This window comes from Emys orbicularis, chromosome 3 (assembly GCF_028017835.1).
Source record: "Emys orbicularis isolate rEmyOrb1 chromosome 3, rEmyOrb1.hap1, whole genome shotgun sequence".
Lineage (NCBI taxonomy): Eukaryota > Metazoa > Chordata > Testudines > Emydidae > Emys > Emys orbicularis.
This window is the reverse complement of record NC_088685.1, coordinates 128,659,032-128,679,235: the sequence shown is the minus strand read 5'-3', so window position 1 is coordinate 128,679,235 and position 20,204 is coordinate 128,659,032. Positions and strand designations below refer to the sequence as shown.

The 20,204-nt window shown below is 42.7% G+C and overlaps 1 protein-coding gene across 2 annotated transcripts in view; it reads left to right on the top strand.

Annotated features, from left to right (window-relative positions):
- The window catches only part of RPS6KA2 (ribosomal protein S6 kinase A2), a 460,922-nt gene that overhangs the window by 298,391 nt on the left and 142,327 nt on the right, over window positions 1-20,204 (top strand). For both annotated transcript variants that reach the window (XM_065400516.1, XM_065400517.1), the window contains 2 exons: window positions 8,957-9,073; window positions 14,098-14,179. In XM_065400516.1, the coding sequence (XP_065256588.1) occupies window positions 8,957-9,073; window positions 14,098-14,179 (199 nt within the window). The remainder of the gene's footprint in view (window positions 1-8,956; window positions 9,074-14,097; window positions 14,180-20,204) is intronic.

Genomic DNA, 20,204 nt, shown 5'->3' with positions numbered 1-20,204 from the left:
AGTATCGGGCATAGGGGCCTGTCAGAGTGGAAGGGGGAATGTCAGTAGTACCTTGTATTATGGCTATTCTGGGCTGCAGATGACCCATAGGCAGAAGTAAGAAGTTACTGTAAATTAAAGCAGAGGTTGTTCTTGAACCATACCATGTGATTCCCCACTCTCTCTCTCTCACTTATTGTGGGCCTAATCCAAAATCCAGTGAAGTCAATGAGACTTTGCATTGATTTCAGGTGGGGTTGCATTTGACCCTATATAAACTATTGGTGCATTTAAATATTTATATACCTTCCTCTAATTGCTCTTTTGCACACTTGAATACAGAGGGGTTTTTTAGATTGTAATTTTCCTTGGTGTATATACATTAAAGTTAACAAAGATTTTTGTATGTTAATATTTAGGAAATTGGCATTACAGTGTAACCTAAATGGCATTTGAATCTTACAGCAGTGAAACTAATGATAAATTAAACTCATCAAGGTTCTATTCAGCAGAGAGCTGTCAAATTATTTTCCTGTTTTTTGTTTTTGCAATGCAAAAACAAAGTATGCTCACAGTACATGCTCTTCTACAAGGACTGCCAAGATTTATGCAAAAATGTCACCTTGTCTGAGATGAGACTAAAGTTCTCAACATTCTTAAAAGGTGTTTGAGTGTCTGGAGGGATTTCCTGCATTTTGTTCTAGTTTCAAAATATTAAAAAATCTTCTAATTGTGTTCTTTGATGGATGATTCCTGGTAAGTGTGTAATAATATACTTGGTAAATTAAAATATTTCTGCCTCTGCAGAAAAGAGGCTGTGTATGGTGGGAATATAACAAGCAAACTGCGCCCTCAGAGATATACCATGTGAATCATTGAGTTATGTAAACTATGCTGAAGGGCTTCTTACTATTTCACAAAGCTGCAAAATGTAGAGGACCTTTGCTGGGCCAGACTTCCAACAGATTGTTGTGCTATAAATCTGTTTATACGTGCATTTGTACTTGCATGTGGAAATTGGGTAACCGCATGCAATCCTTAGGCACTGAACGTAACTACTTGTACAAATAATGGCCCTGTTTCTCATGCAGGTGCAGTAAATGTACACACATAGGTCAAGACATACATGAATTTTGTGTGCTAATCTTAGCATTCCTCAGCTGTACATTTCTCCTTGTAACTAGAATCTAATTTGAAGAGGTGTTGTCAGATAGTTTTTTTGCATCTCTTTAATTTTACCTTTGAGAGCATAGTGTAAGACAACGAAATGAAATTTGTTCATAAGTAAACAGGCAAAGCAGTGGTAAGCAGAGAACCCATTTGTGTATTGGCAATGTTGTCTAGCTCATGTTGCTCAAGAAATATGAGTAACCACTGGGATGTTGACTATAAGCTAAATTGTCATACCCCTTACAGGGGAGCAAGATTCTCACCCTCCCTTACTCCCTTGCTCTGTGTTGTTCAGATTTCAGGCCTGAATACGGGGGGAGGAGAGAGGCTGCATGCCTGGTTACCCCCCTTACCTCTGCTCCACAAGCAAGTGGGCAGAGAAGACCAGGGATTGGAAGGAGCCTTGGTTCATGTGTGCACACATTCTTGCTCACTGGCAAGAATAGTTGACTATATGCACAGATAGTAAACTGCTGCATTAAAAAGGGTGTAGTAATTTACTCTTTTCCTAGATCGAGCAAGGAGCGAGGCAGGAATTGTGGCTCTGGGCTGCTCCTGGGCCAGTGCAGCTACACACTGCCCCCACGCGGGTAAAGTTACATCTAACCACAGGAGGCTAGACTGTAAGCCATGTCTCCAACTGAGACATTTTCTTACTGATTCTGAACTCTGCTGAAAATGAATTGTTCACAAATGACAGGTGGGGATCTGAAACTGGACTAAATGGGTGGCTACAGCAAATGATACTGTCCTCTTGAGTATTGAGTACTGTCCTCTTGAATATACAGGCAAGACTGAATAAAGGCCAAATCCTGATCCCATTGAACTCATTGGAAAACTTGCCATTGACTTTAGTGAGATCAGCACTTGGCCCCTAGAAAAGAGGGCTCACCTCTGCAGGGATGGATTTCCCTATTGTGCTGTTTTATGGTTCTGAGTGTGCACATGCATAGGATAGGGTAAAGTGCAATGATATTTTTCTAGTGTTTGTTGTGATATGATAAACCTCTTACCATTTGCATAGCATCTTTTCATCCTGTGTGGCTTTACTGACGTGTATATAAAATTGTCCAGCACTAAATATTACCAGCTCTAGACTGACCCTCCTTCACCCACCAGCAGATATCTCACACCTCTTCAGAAAAGAAATTAGGACAAATACCACATGTAATTGAAATCACTGGGTGGGAGGAAAGTAACTCCCTGAGTTGGTGCCAGTTCACTTCCTCGCTTAAGAAAAATCCCCTGGGGATGGGGTCAGAGAAGGCAGAAAACTGAGGTGAACTGAACCTCAACATTTTCCAGGAAGCATGGCCTCTTCCATGGTGCTGAAGATGGGCTGTAGAGCAGGCAGTGCATGAGGTTCCAACACATCAGAAGTAAAAGCCATTCTTTGGCATTGGTTGCGTTTTCATGTGGCTCTCTGTGCTTTGTCTTTCCCTCCCTTCCTCACCAGATTTTCCCTCCTTGTCCCCCTCCCCACCATGGCATGAGCTTTGTTGTACTGTAGTTGGCAGAGTTCCCTGTGGTTGCTCATCGTCAACCATGGAGGGACTCTGCAGGCATTAATGCTGCTCTCTAAGATACGTGTATGTGAAAACCTTGGGGTTAACCAGAGGACAGTACCACAGAACAGCTGGTCCCCTGTTCCACTTACTGCCGAGCCCATAAACAGGAGCATCTGTATAGGGGTGCTATTTAGGGAGGGTAGGGGGAGCTCTTGCCCCCTCTCCCCCAGTTTCATACCTGAGGTCTGCTCACAGAACACACCCTAGCCCCAGACTGAGCTTTTAACTGCAACACAGCTTGAGTGTGATATGTGATGAGTTCTATGCTGCCCCAGCTTCCATCCTTGGGGCAGGGAGTTTGTTTATAAACAGAGGCAGGGTGGTTAAGATAATAAAAAGGTTTGTCTGTAAATTAGATAAAGATCCCTTAGATGATCCTGAAAGCATTGCCAGGCACTCCAGTTAAGATAGAAAACAAAGGGTAGGAATAAATGCTCAATTCTCAGAATGGAGAGAGAGAGAGATGAATAGTGGTGTCCCCCAGGGGTCTGTACTGGGACCAGTGCTGTTCAACATATTCATAAATGATTTGGAAAAAGGGGTAAACAGTGAGGTAGCAAAATTTGCAGATGATACAAAAACTACTCATGGTAGTAAAGTCCCAAGCAGACTGCAAAGTGTTACAAAGGACTCTCATAAAACTGGGTGACTGGGCAACACAATGACCGATGAAATTCAGTGTTGATAAATGCAAAGCAATGCACATGGCAAAATATAATCCCAACTAATACATACAAAATAATGGGGTCTAAATTACATGTTGTTCGTCAAGAAAGATCTTGGAGTCATTGTGGATAGTTCTCTGAAAACATCCACTCAACAAAAAAGCTAACAGAATACTGGGAATCATTAGGCAAGGGATAGATAATATGACAGAAAATATCATATTGCCTCTATCTACATTCATGGCACGCCCACATCTTGAATATTGTGTGTGGATCTGGTCACCCCATCTCAAAAAAGATGTATTGGATTTGGAAAAGGTACAGAGAAGGGCAACAGAAATTATTAGGGGTATGGAAATGATATCCGTGTGAGTGGAGATTAAAAAGACTGGGACTTTTCAGCATAGAAAAGAGATAACTAAGGGGGGATATGAAAGAGGGCTATAAAATAATGAATGGTGTGGAAAAATTGAATTAGTGTTGTTTACTCCTTCACATAACACAAGAACTAGGGGTTGCCCAATGAAATTAATATACAGCAGATTTAAAATAAAGTATTTCTTCAGTATTTCTTCCCAGGATGGGCAGGGATGCAATACCACGCTCTGAGTGTTGGTAACCTCTGTTTGCCAAGAGCTGGGAATGGGCCACAGGGGATGAATCACTTGATTTCCTGTTGTGTTCATTCCCTCTGAAGCACCTGGCATTGGCCACTGTTGGAAAACAGGATGCTGGGCTAGATGGACTATTGGTCTTGCCCAGTATGGCCGTTCTGATATTCTTGTATAGAACCCAGATATATCTGCCCCCACCTCCCTGCTGTAACCCACTAGATCCCACTTCCCTCCCAGAGCTGAGATAGAACCCAGGAGTCCTGATGGGGTCTCTCTCCACAGAGTTAGTAACAAAATAAGAACATAAATTAAAATTTTAAACCTAGCCAGAGTGCCCCTTAAGTGACTTGCCACAAGATGTCAGAACATGTTAGTATTCGAGCTGAGTGGGTCTAATATTTATTTAATTTTCTTTCTTTTATATAGGCATTAGATACAGTGCTCCTTCAGCTAATTGCTAAGCTATCTGTCAAAAAACTAGAGTTTTCAGGTGCCTAAATAGCCCCTGGAATCACAATTAAAGTTGTCCCACCCTACCAAAATCTGAAATGGTGCCCTGCATCTGTACCATCTAGGGCTGCAAGAAGAAGGAAACTGCAGTCTCCTATTTCACAAAGTCAGTTTGGGTTCCCTCCATGCAAATTCTGTATTCCTTGTGCACTCAGAAGTCCTGCTCACGTCATTGGGAGTTTTGGGTGCATGATGAATGCAGGATCAAGCCCTAAATCACCAACATTCCTGTCCTATGCAGGGCACATAGAATCATAGAAATGTAGGGCTGGAAGGGACCTTGAGAGGTCATCAAGTCTATTTGCACCCCCTCCCTCCCCAGCACTGAGGCAGCATCAAATATACCTAGACTATCTGTGACAGGTTTGTCTAACCTCTTCTTATAAACCTTCAATGATGGGGATTCCACAACTTCCCGTAGTAACCTATTCCAGTACCTAGCTATCCTTTGTAGTTAGGGAGATTTAGGTTAGCTATTAGAAAAATCTTTCTGCAAACTAAGCCAATTACCTTTGTCCTTCATTTGGAGAACATGTATTTGGTGAACTGTCCTCTTTATAATAGCCTTTAACGTATTTGAAGACTGTCATGTCCCCCCTCGTCCTTCTCTTCTGTAGCTTAAACATGCCCAGTTCTTTCAACCTTCTCTCATGGGTCACAGAAGCATTCTCTGCTACTTTATCAGGGGTGCAGGCTCATCTCCCTCTCTGTGTTTCCATTGTTCCATCCCATGCTTTCCACAAACAGACAGGAACATCCATTTCATTTGAGTAATCGTAGACCTCTTGCACAAACAGACATATTTATAGAAGATTTAACTCAATCAATTCAGGCATTCCCTTCAGTGTGCTGAAGGGACAAGTCAGCTGGGAGTTAGAGGACTGGCTGCTGTACACATGACTGAATCATGAACGTTTCATTTTTATATTCTCCCAACTGGACTGATCAAAACTCAGCTTGAAGCTCTAATGGGACGAGATCTTACTTCAAATGTTGCTTTGCCTCATCCTCAAATTTGGATGTTGTAGATCTGGCTGAGGGAGGGTTAGACAATGCACACGCCCTTTGCACCTGGTCAACGTTCAACCAATAACTAGTCCCATATCTGGGATACCATTGCATATGTTTTCTCAGTTCAGTGTACATTATTGTAGTTGTGAAACACAAAAAGGTTTCTGCAGCCTACCTGTGCACAGTGAGAACTATCTGAACTCTGATCCACAATCTCTGAGCCACAGTTGTGAGAGTGGTAAAATGACACTCATGTTGTTCAGCATGATTCTGATAACTTTAATCACATTGATCTGCAAATGATCCCACTTCTTTGGTGGGACGGGTACAGAATGCATTGGGAGTCTCTAGCCCTTGGTGTAGCTGCATTGCTGCAAACCCCTACCACAGCTAGGCCACACCAATGTGAACAGTGGCTTGCACCCGTGGAACTGATCCCAGGTGAACTACAGGGGTGGGAGGAGGGGGTCGGGGTTGTACCCGTGAAACTAAACCTAAGGTGTTACTCAATGTGAAAAAAGGCTGGGAGACTCTGACCCTAAAGCTTGCACTCCTCCAATTTGGTGTTAACTGTATCTGAGAAAACAAATTCCCTAGGAAGTGCTGTATATTGTGCCCCATCTTGGTTTAACAAAGGGAGAATTCAGCAGACATAAATGATATAAAATATTGGAACCAATGACAAACAATATAACCATAGAAAATGTTTTTCTACCAGGAAAGCAAGTAAAATATTGTGGGTTTTGTGGGGTTCCCCTCCCCCCCCCTCCCCCGGTGTACTGAGAATATAAAAATGAGGTAGTCTGGGCAAGGCTGGATTTACACCTTGTGTGCTCTTAGACACCCCCAGTGGCCAGGAGCTGCGGGGTACCCCCCACCTTGGAGCTCTGAACTGGCGTGGGCGATGGGGATAGCCTGCCGCGTTTCACTTTTAGTTGCCCCACCGCACTGCCCCACCACCACAACTGCCCAGTGCCCTGTCTAGACCCCCCCTCACTTCCAAGCACCCCAACTCACACCTCCCCCTTCCCCCCACCTCCTCACTGCCCAGAGCCTCTCCGCAAACCACCCCAGAGACCCACTCTCCCACATCCTGCCCCTGGCCACACTCACCAGCCCCTCTGGGAGGTGACTGTCTGTCTGCACTGGGCTGAGCTGGCAGCATGGCCAGGGCCAGTCAGGGATCACTCTGGCCCCTCGGGAGTGGCAGGATCAGCCAGGCTGGAGCAGGAGCGGGGCCTTCCGAGGCCCAGCAGGGCCCCCTGCATTAGACTGCTTAGCTCTTCCCCTGCCTCAGGGGGCTGCTTCGCCTCCCCTGCTGGCAGGAGCGCTCCAGCAGAGCTGCATGGGGCTGTCTCCCTCTCAGCCGGCCCGCCCCCTACCAGGACCTGAGAGTGACAAACTTTGAATTTTTAGGGTGGGTGACTCTTGGATTCATGGGGGTCCTAATTCTGAAACAAGGGTGGATTGCTTGATATTTTCCCCTATTACCACCACCACCTTTGTAACTACTTTACATAAAATGTTTTCTTTATGTTCAATACCTGTCATGTCCTGCATCTATGGATTCTGGGTCATGTTCTGTGGAGTGTCTGTGCATATCTGTATCAAACTAGTTGATGTTCTGTAATTGGCGGGTACGATGGTTATACCTAACTCTATTAGCCATTGAGGGTGAAGTTGAGGTTGGTAACATCACTAGTAAAATTGGTTAAATTATTTGTGGTTAATTTTGGCATTTTGAATTTTTTCTTAAATGAGTAGCACAGTGCTACCCATTTACCTGAAAGATTTGTTATTGGGATTCCACAACTGCCAGAGCATTGCCCATGCTGATACCTGAAGGGATGATATGGAGAGATGAAGACCATAGTCTACATTTTCCAAAAGTAGTAGCGACTTTGGGTTCTCATCTTGACATCTGAAAGAAGCTTGATTTTCCCCACACACACACATTCACTAGTCACTTTTGAAAAGTTAGGCCAGCAAACTTGTACCTACTACAGCTCTACCCTGAACCTTATGTGGGGGGGGAGGCAGGGCCGGCTCCAGGCACCCGCCCAATCCTAGGGCGGCACGGCCGCTTTTTTTGTTTTGTTTTTGTTTTTGTTTTTGTTCCGCTCCGGCCGCGGCGGCGCAGAGGACGGGAGCGCCCTGCAGCAAGCCCGGCAGGGCAGTCCTCGTCCTTCCCTCCCCACCGACCGGAGCGGAGCCCTCGCGGCAGGCGGCGCGCAGCATGATGAGCTGCATGCCCCTGTGCGCTGCTTGTAGCATTACGTTTTCCTGTCTGAATGCTAGCTATTCTATTCTAATAGCTATGCTATTCATAGGAAAATCTGGACGTATGGTAACCCTAACTCATATGGCTGGTGAGATGGATGAGATGCTTTTGGGATACACACTAGATAAAAATGAATATGTCAGAGCCAGGTAAATCTACTTGATACCGTGTCTTACAGCAAAATTAGGGCCTATTCCTATGATCCTGAGCAGCTCATGCAGGTCTGGTGAAAGGTTTTGTGCAGTCTTCCCTTCAGTAGGCGCAATGACAAACTTGTATTGTTACCCAGCATAAGATTGTTCTTCAGATATAGTGGAGGCAGGACTGGCGAACTCAGGCTCCTGGTCTTGCAAATACTCAAACATTTAGGTTTGTGCTTAACTTTAAGCAGATGTTTGCAGGATCAGGAGCTCTGTTCAGTGTTTGATGTCTTCAAAGGATGCCCCTCTGTGTTGACAATACAAATATTCCTAAGGAGCCTAGAAAACACGAAGTGGTGAGGCTCATTCCTAGCAGTGGGGGGAGGAATATGTCATCATCCTTCTGCTGCCCCAGTAGCATATGGGATTTGTAAATTTTTGTGTATGGAAGGTTGCTAGTAGTAACCTTCCATTATTCCTTCAGCTGAACATGCAGAAGCACTGTGAGCAAAGTCTTCTCTCTGTTGCCCATTTATAGTCGGAGTCTCTCCTTAAAGATGATAAAGCTACAGGTTTTTAAATGACTGTAAATGATGTCTTTGGACAGTAGGTTATATTTGGAAAGGACTGCACTAGTGGTACTGTAGCACATACACATAGATCACTGTAGTAGATAATAAGGTCTGTGATGAACAGGCATTGTGAGCCCAGTCGCTTCAATTATTTACTCCAATGTTTCAATTTACAGGTTCTGTTTTTATCTATCCACATCATGAAGTTTCATAGGCAGAAGTAGTGGGATGCTGACTTCTTACATTCAGACTCAGTGTGTTGCACTGAAAATAAGTCCTGATATATACATGCTTCATATTTGGCGTAGCATATAGTTTGTATTCTCCAAAGTTTCTGGTATTAGGGATTTAATTGTAGAAACAAGTGTGGTGGGGTTTAAATAAATATTGTGTTTTCTTTCACTCACAGTAACAGCTGTGATTTTATTTTTTCTTTTCTTTCACAGGAAGAAGGTATAGTGAAGGAAATAGACATCAGTCATCATGTAAAGGAAGGTTTTGAAAAGGCGGATCCTTCACAGTTTGAGTTGCTGAAAGTATTAGGGCAAGGTTCCTACGGAAAGGTAATTTTCTACAGTCGGTAATCATTCAGATTAGCATTGTGAGAAGATAACATAATGGACCTAATCTGCTTTGAACAGCACTAGTCCCATTCCATTGAAGTCAATGAAGTTGTAGGGGCAGAAGAGCATATTTGCCATTTACTGGTGTCCTATGTAAGACACAGGTTAGGGGATAATGTTTATAGGGCTAGGCCTAGAACACGAGTGAGTGTTCTGTACTGGTTATGTAATCCCCTCCTTGTTGCGTTAACCCACCCCCCCAGCTGTTCCAGAGGTGGTGATTGTGCTATAATTGCTAGTTAGGGGACATTGGTTGGGATTTTCAAAGAGGCCTGTGGGAACTAGGCATCCAATTCCCATTGACTTTCAATGAGGTTTGGTCACATAATTCCCTCAAGTCCCTTTGAAAATCCTCTGAGGTTCATGTTCTGAGCTCTGGAAATTCCAGGCTTAGGGAGCAAGCTAGCAACCATTAAAGTTAAAGCATGGGACTGGGAGTCAAATGTTTTAGTTGCAGCTCTGCCAGTGACACCATGTATGGTCTTGAGCTTTCACTTACCTTCTCTGTGCTTCAGTTTGCCCATCTATAAAATGAGATTGATCGCTTCCTCACAGTGGTACTGAGAGAACTTTATGGTGCTCAGATGAAAAGTACTATGCAACTGCAAAGTATTATTATCTTTAAGAAAGATAAACTAGTTTTGCATTGTCACATCCATTTTTAATGCCCACAAAAGCCATGTTTGTGCACACATTCCATTGCTGTGTGCATATTGTACATATCTATTACAAAACAACATACAAAGACTAGAAACCACAGACCATCACCTGAATGTCCTTTGGTTAAGCATCCACATTTCTATGGTCTGAATGAATGAGATCTCCAAACCTTTGCAAGTGTGACCCCCGCTAGCGGCTGGTGAGCCTAATTTAAACCAGGTGCCAAAAATTCTTGTTTAAAGTTTATTTTTCTTGGTTTGTTTGAAAACATATTCCCCAGGCCTGAACCCTTGATCAATCTGCCTTCTAAAATCAACTGAGTTACACCAGCATAAAATGGAGAAACAGTGTCAAGATGTCTAGAGTGGCTCACAACTGTGAGTGCTGACCTCAGGGCAGACGCTCCAAACTGGTTGTATGTTCTAGAATTAGATTTCACCAACCCAGTAACAAGAGTGAACTCCTGAAGCACTGTAACTGTCTTACCATGGAGTTGCAGAGAGTCCCCTTGGGCATTCCACTCTATCTTCCCACCCAGGCAAGCTGGACTATGTGATAGATGGTCACTTTACACCAAAAATCACAATACTCTGGTACTTTGGGAATGGGAGTAAACTGTCAGTCACTTACCCCAGGTCATTTGTACTCCGATCTCAAACCAAAGATAATGCCTGTAGCCAATCCTGTAATAAACTAACGATTTATTAACTAAGGAAAACAAATAGGAGTTATTTATAAGGTTCAAACAGGAAACACACACACACACACACACACACACACACACACACACACACACACACACACAAATGAGTTACCATTAAATTGAAAATGGTCATATAAGATTCTATAATAAGCAGCTCTATATGTCCTTAAGGGCTGACCAGGCCAAGCAGCATGGGGATCTCTTGCTTATGTTTAGGAATCCTTACTCCTCCAGGTCCAGACAGCATAAAGATCCTGGTTTCTTCTTGTCAGGGATTTTTATCCCCTATTCCCCAGAATCCAAGCGGATGGGATGAGTTCATGCACAGGTTTTCACTTTGTGGAAGAAGTTAGGAATGCTATCAACAAGGTCTCTGTTCTTGATGCTACATAATGCTCATTTGCCTTCAGTGGGCCATCTTGTGTGCAGGATGAACACTTTACCTGCTTTTCCTGTTTGAGTTATACAGTGACAGAGGTTTACAATGCAAACATTCAGTATAACATAATATTATAAGTAGGATTAATGCATGCAACATCCTCTAACATTCCATGAAGGCTACACACTAAACACAGTCTTATAACATTAATATCTATTTTAACTATACTAACCCACAGATAAAGCCAGACTGGCTTCCAGCTATGCATTTGTCAGTGTCCAGTGAGGCCTGGGGCCTTGGCATAAGCTGGCACCTGGTCTGCCAGGGTCACATACTGATGAAGCAGATCCTACAATTTTATTCCTGAGACAAACTATATCTAGAGGAGTTATCAGCTTTCCTGAACACTGCAAACAGATAATTATCACTGCATCTGTTACAAGTTCCCTGGGATGAGGGAATTTGGAAACCACTCACCAGCAAATTTATGACCTGCAGCCCTGCATAGGAAAGACCATAGTATTCTTGTGTTCTGAATATCTGCATTAAAAAACAGCCAGACCAAGTAAGCATTGGCTGCTGCGGTGAGATGCAATGGTTTAAAAAAAAAAAAAAAAAAAAAAAAGTGCGGGAGTGTTTGTTCTTTCAAGATCAGCAATTGGCAGCTCTCCTTATTCCAAATGCCCCAGATCTTTTGCTCTGTTGTAGTTTCTCTCTATCAAACTTAATCCAAACTTTTCAGAATATGGGTATAATAAATATTTCAGAAATGGTTCAATGGCCGTCTTAGAGTGTACTGCTGTATTTCATTATTAGTCCTCTAAATTGGCTCTTTACAGTTAACATTTCACAGCTAAAATAGCTAGTCTCTGGTGCCACAGAAATACTTTCCAAAGGAAGACTTGGTCCTGTTGGGCAAGGTCCATTTACTTCAGTGAAGGATCAGTGAATAACGGGGTACAGATTCAACCTAGCTTGGGTTGTGGGTGATTGCAAGCCACCATTCAGGGAGCTATGTGAAATAAGTTAGTGCTCTCCATACCACAACAGGCACTATTTGGCAGCTTCAGCCGAGAGGCATGGGATTGAATGCCCCTGGAAAGCTAATCGCCTCTTCGCTCCAGTAATGGTCCCTACAGGTTAGGACAGGGTGGGGAAGCTTGCACTAGGGTTCCTTGTGCTGTTCCTATCTAGGTTTTCATCACCATAATTTCTGAGATCCTTGTTTAACTTTATAGCATGTTAGTCTCCAGGACTGTCAAATCACCACTTTTCATGGCTACTAGCTGGAGCCAACTCTCTGCTGCAGGATGCTCAAAGAAACTTCCTTTGTAGTCTAGTAGAGCTGCAGGTGCTCAGCATCTCTGAAAATCTTATTTAGGTGCCTAAACAAGGGTTTAGTTGTCTAACTTTAGGCAACCACATAGGTTGAGGGGAATTTTGACAATTCTATTTGAATTCCATTGTACCTTTAAGAATAAGAAGACATCATTTTGCAATACAATGCATTTTTGTTTGTGCCATTTCCCTTTTGGTTTCATAATTATTTTGATGTCCTCTAAAACAGCACACAATGTTCCTTGACTCATTTGTTTTGGAGGGGAATGCAGACCAACTGCAATATCCCATGCTACACAGAACAGCTGACAAATGACTAATAATTTAAGTTGATGATTTTTCTTATTACAGCCATAAGGATAGTACTGGCTTTGCAAGATTATATAGCATACAGTGAGATTTTTTTTTTTCTGCCCCATACTTCAGCCATTCCAGTTTAATATCCGTTCAGGGTAATGTGCTGTGCTACTGAAAGTTCAAGGCCTCTTATGAAACAGTATATCTAATACTGTCCACTTGATTGGGAGTTAGATACCATGCCAATGTTTAAAGGTGAATAACACTGCTGAAACTCTGGGGTTTAGCCAAAGTTGCTTACTGTGATTTTTTTTTTCCCCACTTCCGATCCCCACAATGCTAGACACTATTTCTGAGTAGAATTGAGTGAAAAACACACACACAAATTTCCGTGGATAGTTGAACTTTTAAATGATTAGCTTTGGCAATGTCCAGTCCTCTTTCTGTCTTTGATTGCCATGAATATTTGAGTAATTGAGCTTAACTGAGCAAGAATGTTAATGAAAAATGTATTTTTCAAGTTGTATCTGTAGAAGCTAGATTTTACACTTTGAACGCACAATTGTTGGTGGTAGAGATGCTTCACTTCTAGTATCTGTCCAGCAGCAGAAGTCCTGAAATACTCCAGAGAACAGCTTCTCTGATTATATTTCTGGCCCATGTGGAACCAGTACATACTGGAAATTGACGGAAAGACCCTGCTCTTCTGAGATTTCTTGCCTTATTGATAGACCAAGGAGGTATGAATAGTTTGTAAATCTTCAAACTAAGTTTTGGGAGGCTTATAGTGACTGAACTAAATTGCTTATTTCTCCCTTTCTCTTTTGTCCCAAAAATTCACCTGGGACTAGATAGGAAGAAATTGCTGCACATAATAAAACAAAAACATGTATTATGTAAATGTTCAGAGTCAAAAGGTGTAATAATAGGAACCTCTCTCAGATGTACGCTGGGCAAACTATCTGTATTGGTGACCAATTCATTGATCAAATGTAGCCCTTTTTTCTGTTCATGAAGTTTTCATGAACAGACTTTGATCTTTGCAGTTTTACAATACTTATGCACACACATGTCAACTTCTGGATTGTTAATGAACTATTCAACTACATGCTCAGATTGTCAATCATGAATAATGAATCACATAATATGGTTTCTTCTCTCTGAGTCAAATAATTAAACCTCTTTAAATGGGCTGAACACATCTGGGCACAAATGGCAAATATCTTGTTTTCATGCAAATAGAGCAGTTACTCAAAGAACATCCATTCTCCAGACGTTCATGTGAAATAGCTGTTCAGAAATCAAATGTTTACAAACACTGTTACTATTCAACCAGCTTTAACTGGATGTGTAAAGAACAGCTGATAATATTAAACATGTCACCTTTAGGAGAGGGCAAAAGGGTAGAAAATGAAGCTTACAAGGGCCAGCTAAGCCAATTGTTTGTGAAGTAAAAACTAAACACTTTGAGCTATTAACTTTTCCTTAGAATTCTTGCCGTCTCAGTATCCATTACTTCATCAACTTCAGCAAATGCTCTCCCCTCAAACCACAGTACTTGATTACATAAATGTCTTATTTTTGTAGGTATTTCTGGTGAGGAAGATCAAAGGATCTGATGCTGGCCAGCTTTATGCCATGAAGGTACTTAAGAAAGCAACTCTGAAAGGTATGGATTAAGACACTGGGCTGAAAACGCTATCTCTTATTGCAATGTTTAGGATTTGTTGGCATAGTTTTGTAGGATTTAAGAACACAAAAGTATGTTCTTATCAGCCTCCACCATTCAATTTCCTCATTATGGACGGAACTGAACTTACTAAAACTCCACACTTTCAGTGCAACATTGTGCCTTTAAATAATTGCACACAAAATTTTGCACCTCCAAGTTATTTGCAGGATCAAATAATAGATGAGGAAATGTTATTTTACAGCACCTGCAAATCAGGCAATAGGTGCAGGTGTTCTCATTTGCACCTGCAATAAATTGCAGGCAGTGTTATTTGTGGGCACCAAATTAGAGGGCAGTTCCAAAAATTGATCCCTAAAATTTTTACATAAAAAAAGTTTTTCATTTTTCAATATTTAGCCATTTTAAGAAAATGCTCAATATTGTTGTCACTATCACTAGAAGATGCAGTTATATTTTGTGTTCATAAGAACTAAAATGTTTAGGCAAGGAAAGCTGTGCACTGATTGTTACCAAAAAAAAAAGTAAATAATGAAGAGAAATTGTTGTTCCATCTGTAATCGGTACCATAGCTCAATCTGAGTAGCAAAGACAGACTTGGTTGCCGTATGGAAAAATAAAATGTTGTTCTGCTTTGTCATTTTATTCTAGTTATAGCTGTGGTTGAGAGAGAGTTTTCAGTGATTCAATTCACTTGTTTTTTTTCTTTGCTGGCCATACAGTATGGGAGCCAGAAATTAAATAAGGAATTGGGTATTTGCTAATTCTGCATGACTTATTCACTATTTTAATAAGGATTATTTATAGTTCTTCTGGGGTTACTTTTAATTTGTATCTGAGAAAATAACTAACTATTGATAAAAGTAACCCTATTGAATGATTCTCATTACATATTTGAAAACTCACGGGCTCAAACTTTCAAGAATGACAAGTTATTTCTGGGTGCCTAACATCTCTCAATTTGGATATCTACAAATTCTAGGTAATCTTGGTTATGACTAACAGCACAGTAGACGTCAAGTGGCTGATGACATGACACAGCAATTCTCTTGAGAACCAACCAAAACATGCAAACAGAAAACTAAGCACTCACATAGCATTATCTGACGTCAAAGCCCTTTACAGACATGAACTACAAATGCTGAAGCAGCTGCTGATCTTTCCATCCATCTAAATATTTCTGATTCTAATGGATAAATATTTGTGTGTGTTTATAATGGAGAAAATCCTCAAGTCTTTATTCATAGTCAAATTCTGCAATACTTCAGCTAATCAAAACTGAATGTTCTCCACCTGTGAAAATTATTTCTGCTCTGTGAGAAATCTGAGGAAAGAACACATAGCTTGTTACTATTTTTGTGAACCCACAAAAACGTAACCCTTCCCCTGCGAGAGTTTTATTTTTTCACATCCCCGTATAGATGAGTAAGGTCCTTGGAGCAGGAACGACCTCTGGCTTTCTGTCTTGTGCAGCACCAAGTACACGCTCACCACTTAACAAATAATAGGATACACTGTCTGCAGTTTTGTAGCTGTGTTGGCCCCAGGATATTAGGCTGTGGGTATGTCTACACTGGAAACTTCAAAGAGCTGCCGCAGGAACGCTCCTGCAGCAGCACTTTGAAGTGTGAGTGTGGTCGCGTGCTCTGGTAATCCACCTCCACAAGGGGATTAGCTCCAAGCGCTGGGAGCCTGTTTACACTAGTGCTTTAAAACGCTTAAACTTGCTGCGCTCGGGGGGGTGATGTTTCACACCCCTGAGCCAGCAAGTTAGAGCGCTATAAAATGTAAGTGTAGACAAGCCCTGTGTCTACATTGCCACTTTAAGCGCTAAAACTTTAGTTGTTCGGGGGTGTGAAAAAACACCCCCATGAGCGACACAAGTTTTAGCACTGAAAAGCACCAGTATAGAGAGCGCTTTATCACTGGGAGTGGGGAGACACCCCTCATTCGGGGTGTTGATTTTTGTGACTACACTGCCCACGTCACAGCACTGCCACAACCGCACTATAATGTGGGCAGTGTAAACATACCCTTAGAGAGAGGAGGTGGAACAGATTGTTTAGCATAAGTAGCTAACACACATTTCAAGGGGTCATTCAAGGTGAAGTGGCCTGTTAACACCTTTCCAGTCATGAAGCGGGGAGGGGGAAAACCAGGGTGAGGTTGTTAGCAGGTTACAGATTGGATTTATGGCTTATTACGACAGTGTGTCTCTTCAGTCTGATTTTTTTTTTTTTTAGTGTCTAGCAAAAAAATTAAGTTCACAGGCTTGTCTTTTGAAGGTGTTGTGCAAGTTTATTTTGAGGATGAGGACTGAGAGGTCAGATGAATGATCACTTTGTGAAAAGTGTTGACCCACAGGTGATATGGTGTTTTTGTCTCATGTTTCTGTGCGAGTTCCTTCGAGCATGTAGTAATTGTCTGGTTTCACCCACGTTGTTGGGGCATTAGGGCCTGGATCTGGTACACCACATGTAAGACCCATGCATCTTGAAAGGTGTGTTGTGGGGGGTGTTGACCCTCGTAGCAGTAAAGAGATGGCTGCAGGTTTTGCATCTGTTCTGGCAGGGTTTTGTGCTGCTTTGAGTTGGCGTCATGGGCACTGACTCCGTGGGTGCTCCGGGGCTGGAGCACCCATGTGGGGAAAAAATGGTGAGTGCTGAGCACCCACCAGCAGCCCCCTTATAAGCTTCCCCACCACCACCAGTGCCTCCCCCTCCCTCCCTGCGACTACCGCCCACTGCAAACAGCTGTTTTGTGGCGTGCAGGAGGGACGGGGGAGGAGCAAGGACACGGCGTGCTCAGGGGAAGGTATGGGGTGGGGAGGGGGTGGAACTGGGCATGAAGAGGTGAGGTGGGGTGGAGCAGGGGCAGGAAGGGGATGGGGCCTTGGGGGAAGGGGTGGAGTGGGGGCAGGGCCTGGGGCAGAGCTGGAGGTTGAGCACCCCCGGCACTTTGGAAAGTCAGTGCCTGTGGTTGTCGTGTCTTGGTCTGTGGGGAGCTTGTTTCTGATGATGAGCTTGGAGAGAGAGGGAAGTAGTTTGAAGGTCAAAAGAAATTCTACAACCTCATCCCTCATGAACCCACCCCAGAGACCTTCTGCATGCTTCCCAAGATACAGAAACAAGGGAACCCATCATACTTGGTCCTGGCACTCTTACTGACAGAATATCAGGACTCCTAGAAACCATCCTCAAACCACTCACTGCACAAATGTCCAGCTTCCTCCCAGACATAACTGGCTTACTCCACAACATTAACAAATTCTCTCAGAACACCATCCTTGCCACCAGGGATGTCACCTCCCTATACACCAACATTCCTCACAAGGAAGGCATCCCTGCCTGCCTCAAATATTTACAAAACAATGGACCACACTCAGATATCCACTCCAAACACATCGCCAAACTCATCCACATCATCCTCACCCATACAATTTTACATTCAACAGATGCTTCTGGTTCCCCTCCCCCTGCATCTGCACAACATCACCATGCTTCCTAGAATACTCCGCAGCTGCTTTTCAGACATTTAGTGGTAACACCTGGAAGCTGTGACAGGAATGTGATCTCTGCCAGATCCCACCTGCTCCATTCAGATTGGTCACAGTGTGGAGATTCCAGTCAGCGGGTATGTTTTCACTGACTTTTGTGCCCCTAGGGATCAGCATAGGGTAAAGAACAAAAGCTTGTCGCCCAGGTCAAAGGCATGGGGAGGTCCACATTAGCGTCTTACAAACATGTTATCTACCTCGAATAAACTGGCAATAAATTCACTTGAGTTACAAAAGTGAAGACAGCCCAGAAGTGTGGTGAAGGAAGGGAAATATTAAAAGAGCTGCAGTGAGAGCTGCTGTCAGTGAAGTTCCAAAGAATTTGGCTCAAAGGATAATAGTTTTGACAGCTTAATTTGATCTTTAAGTGAGTTCTAAATTGTCGCTGCCCACCCACACTGAGCAGGGCTGGAAATCCCTCCAACTTGAGGTATTTATTACCATGTCAAATGATGGGTGCAAATGCAGAAGCGCTTGCTAGCTATAATTCAATAATTACTGGCAAAAGCATTGCTGCCCAGAACTTTTTTTTTTTTTTTGCGCTACCCACCCTGCACTGAACTGCATAAAGCTGAATGTCACCTCCTCATGAGTAAGGTTAAGATTTTTGTCATGGATATTTTTAGTAAAAGTCAGGGACAGGTCACGGGCAATAGCTAAAAATTCACAGAAGCCTGTGACCTGTCCCTGACTTTTACTAAAAATATCCATGACAAAATGGGGATGGAAGAGGGTCCCACACCTATAGTGGCTGAGACGTCCAGGGGCCCCCACGGACTGGCAGCTGGGCAGCTGCAGGGGGTTGCCACCCGCACTGCTGAGAGGTGTGGGGTGCCCCACTGCCTATGGCGGCTAAGAGGTCCAGGACCCTCCCACAGACAGCTGGGCAGCTCTGGGGGGGGCCACTTCCCACAGCAGCTGGACACTCTGGGGAGGTTCCCCCCCCCCGGCCACCTGCGGCAGCTGGCCAACTCTGGGGGGGGGGGGGATTCCCCCGGCTCCCTGTGGCAGCTGAGAGCTGCCCCGGGACTGAAGTGAAAATGTCACTGAGGTATCTGGAAATCACAGATTCTGTGACATAATCATAGCCTTACCCATGAGTAGCCCTGGCAACCCCAAAAACCACATTGATTGTTTTTTTGTATGAAGATAAATTTACAACAACATAAGGGAAGTGTGGGGGGGAGGACACGGGGAATGACAGCTTAAAAAAAAAGGCTGCAGAAAGCCTTGCCTGTTTGGATTAGTCTGAGGAGCTAGTTTGTGGGTAAAGAAGAGTATGAGGCATTTAATGCATGTTTTAACCAAGGGTTACCCACTTATGGTGAATCTCTTATTCTTTGTCAGTAGATAATCTCTCCAGGCTAGTTATGCCTCATTAGTCAGCATGATCCCAGAGTTCAGTGACAGCAAAGGTTATTGTAAAAACAGTATAGAACCTTTCACCTTCAGCAATCAATAGTTTCCAGCATTCACAGCTCACAATGAGCCAGTTCTGTACCAAAAGAGCTCTGAAGTTCAAATATATCTGTCTATAGAAAAACATAGTATTTAGAGATGGAAAAGATCTATTAGATAATTGAGTCCCTCCCCCTTCAAGGGCAAATGTATCCCCAGTTGTGGCTGTATTGTATTTTAAACTGATATCGGATGATAAATATTAAACAGTCTTAGAATGGAACAGTTGCAAGGATATGAGTAGTACACACACACTTGTGACAAGAAAAATAACCCTTACTAGTATTAAAATAGTACATGTATGAATAGTCCTATATTTATTGCATGGATATTTGATAGTGAAAAATGCTATAGCTGGATATAGATCAAACCAAAATTAGTTACTTAATGACCCATTGCCTTCAGTGCTTGCTGCTGGGTGCTTAGCACTTCTGAAAATCAGACCATTTATTTAGAACCCTAAATAAGGATTTAGAAAACTAATTTTAGGCACTCACTTGAGGAAAAAACTTCGGTAATAATACTTAAAATTTGGAAGCATCTGTTAGATGGATACTAAATGGGGATACAAAGCTGCAGTTAGGGATGTTTGCAGAACTTAAACTCTGAATTTTCTGACTTTCAAATTTGTAGTGTTTCTTTTAAACCAAGATATTAACATGAGGTTCTTTTTGTTTAATCTATATTTTCAAACTTAAAATTGTGTTAAAGTACTACTTGTCTGGGAATTTCTTTAAAGTTGTGAGGTGTTTTGAATAAGCCCTTTAAAATATTTCCACTTCTTAACACTATAAGAATTATTTTCTTGAAAGTATTTTTTTGGAAAACAGACAAGAATGTTTAACAAAAAACGGGAGTATTTCAATGAAGCAGGGCTGCCCTTCACGCCCACTGAAACCCAGAGGACAGAAGCAGTGGGGCTCCTCTGTACTCTGTTGGAAACATGGCACACAGGAAGGACAAATTTACTAACTTGATTCTCACATTGTT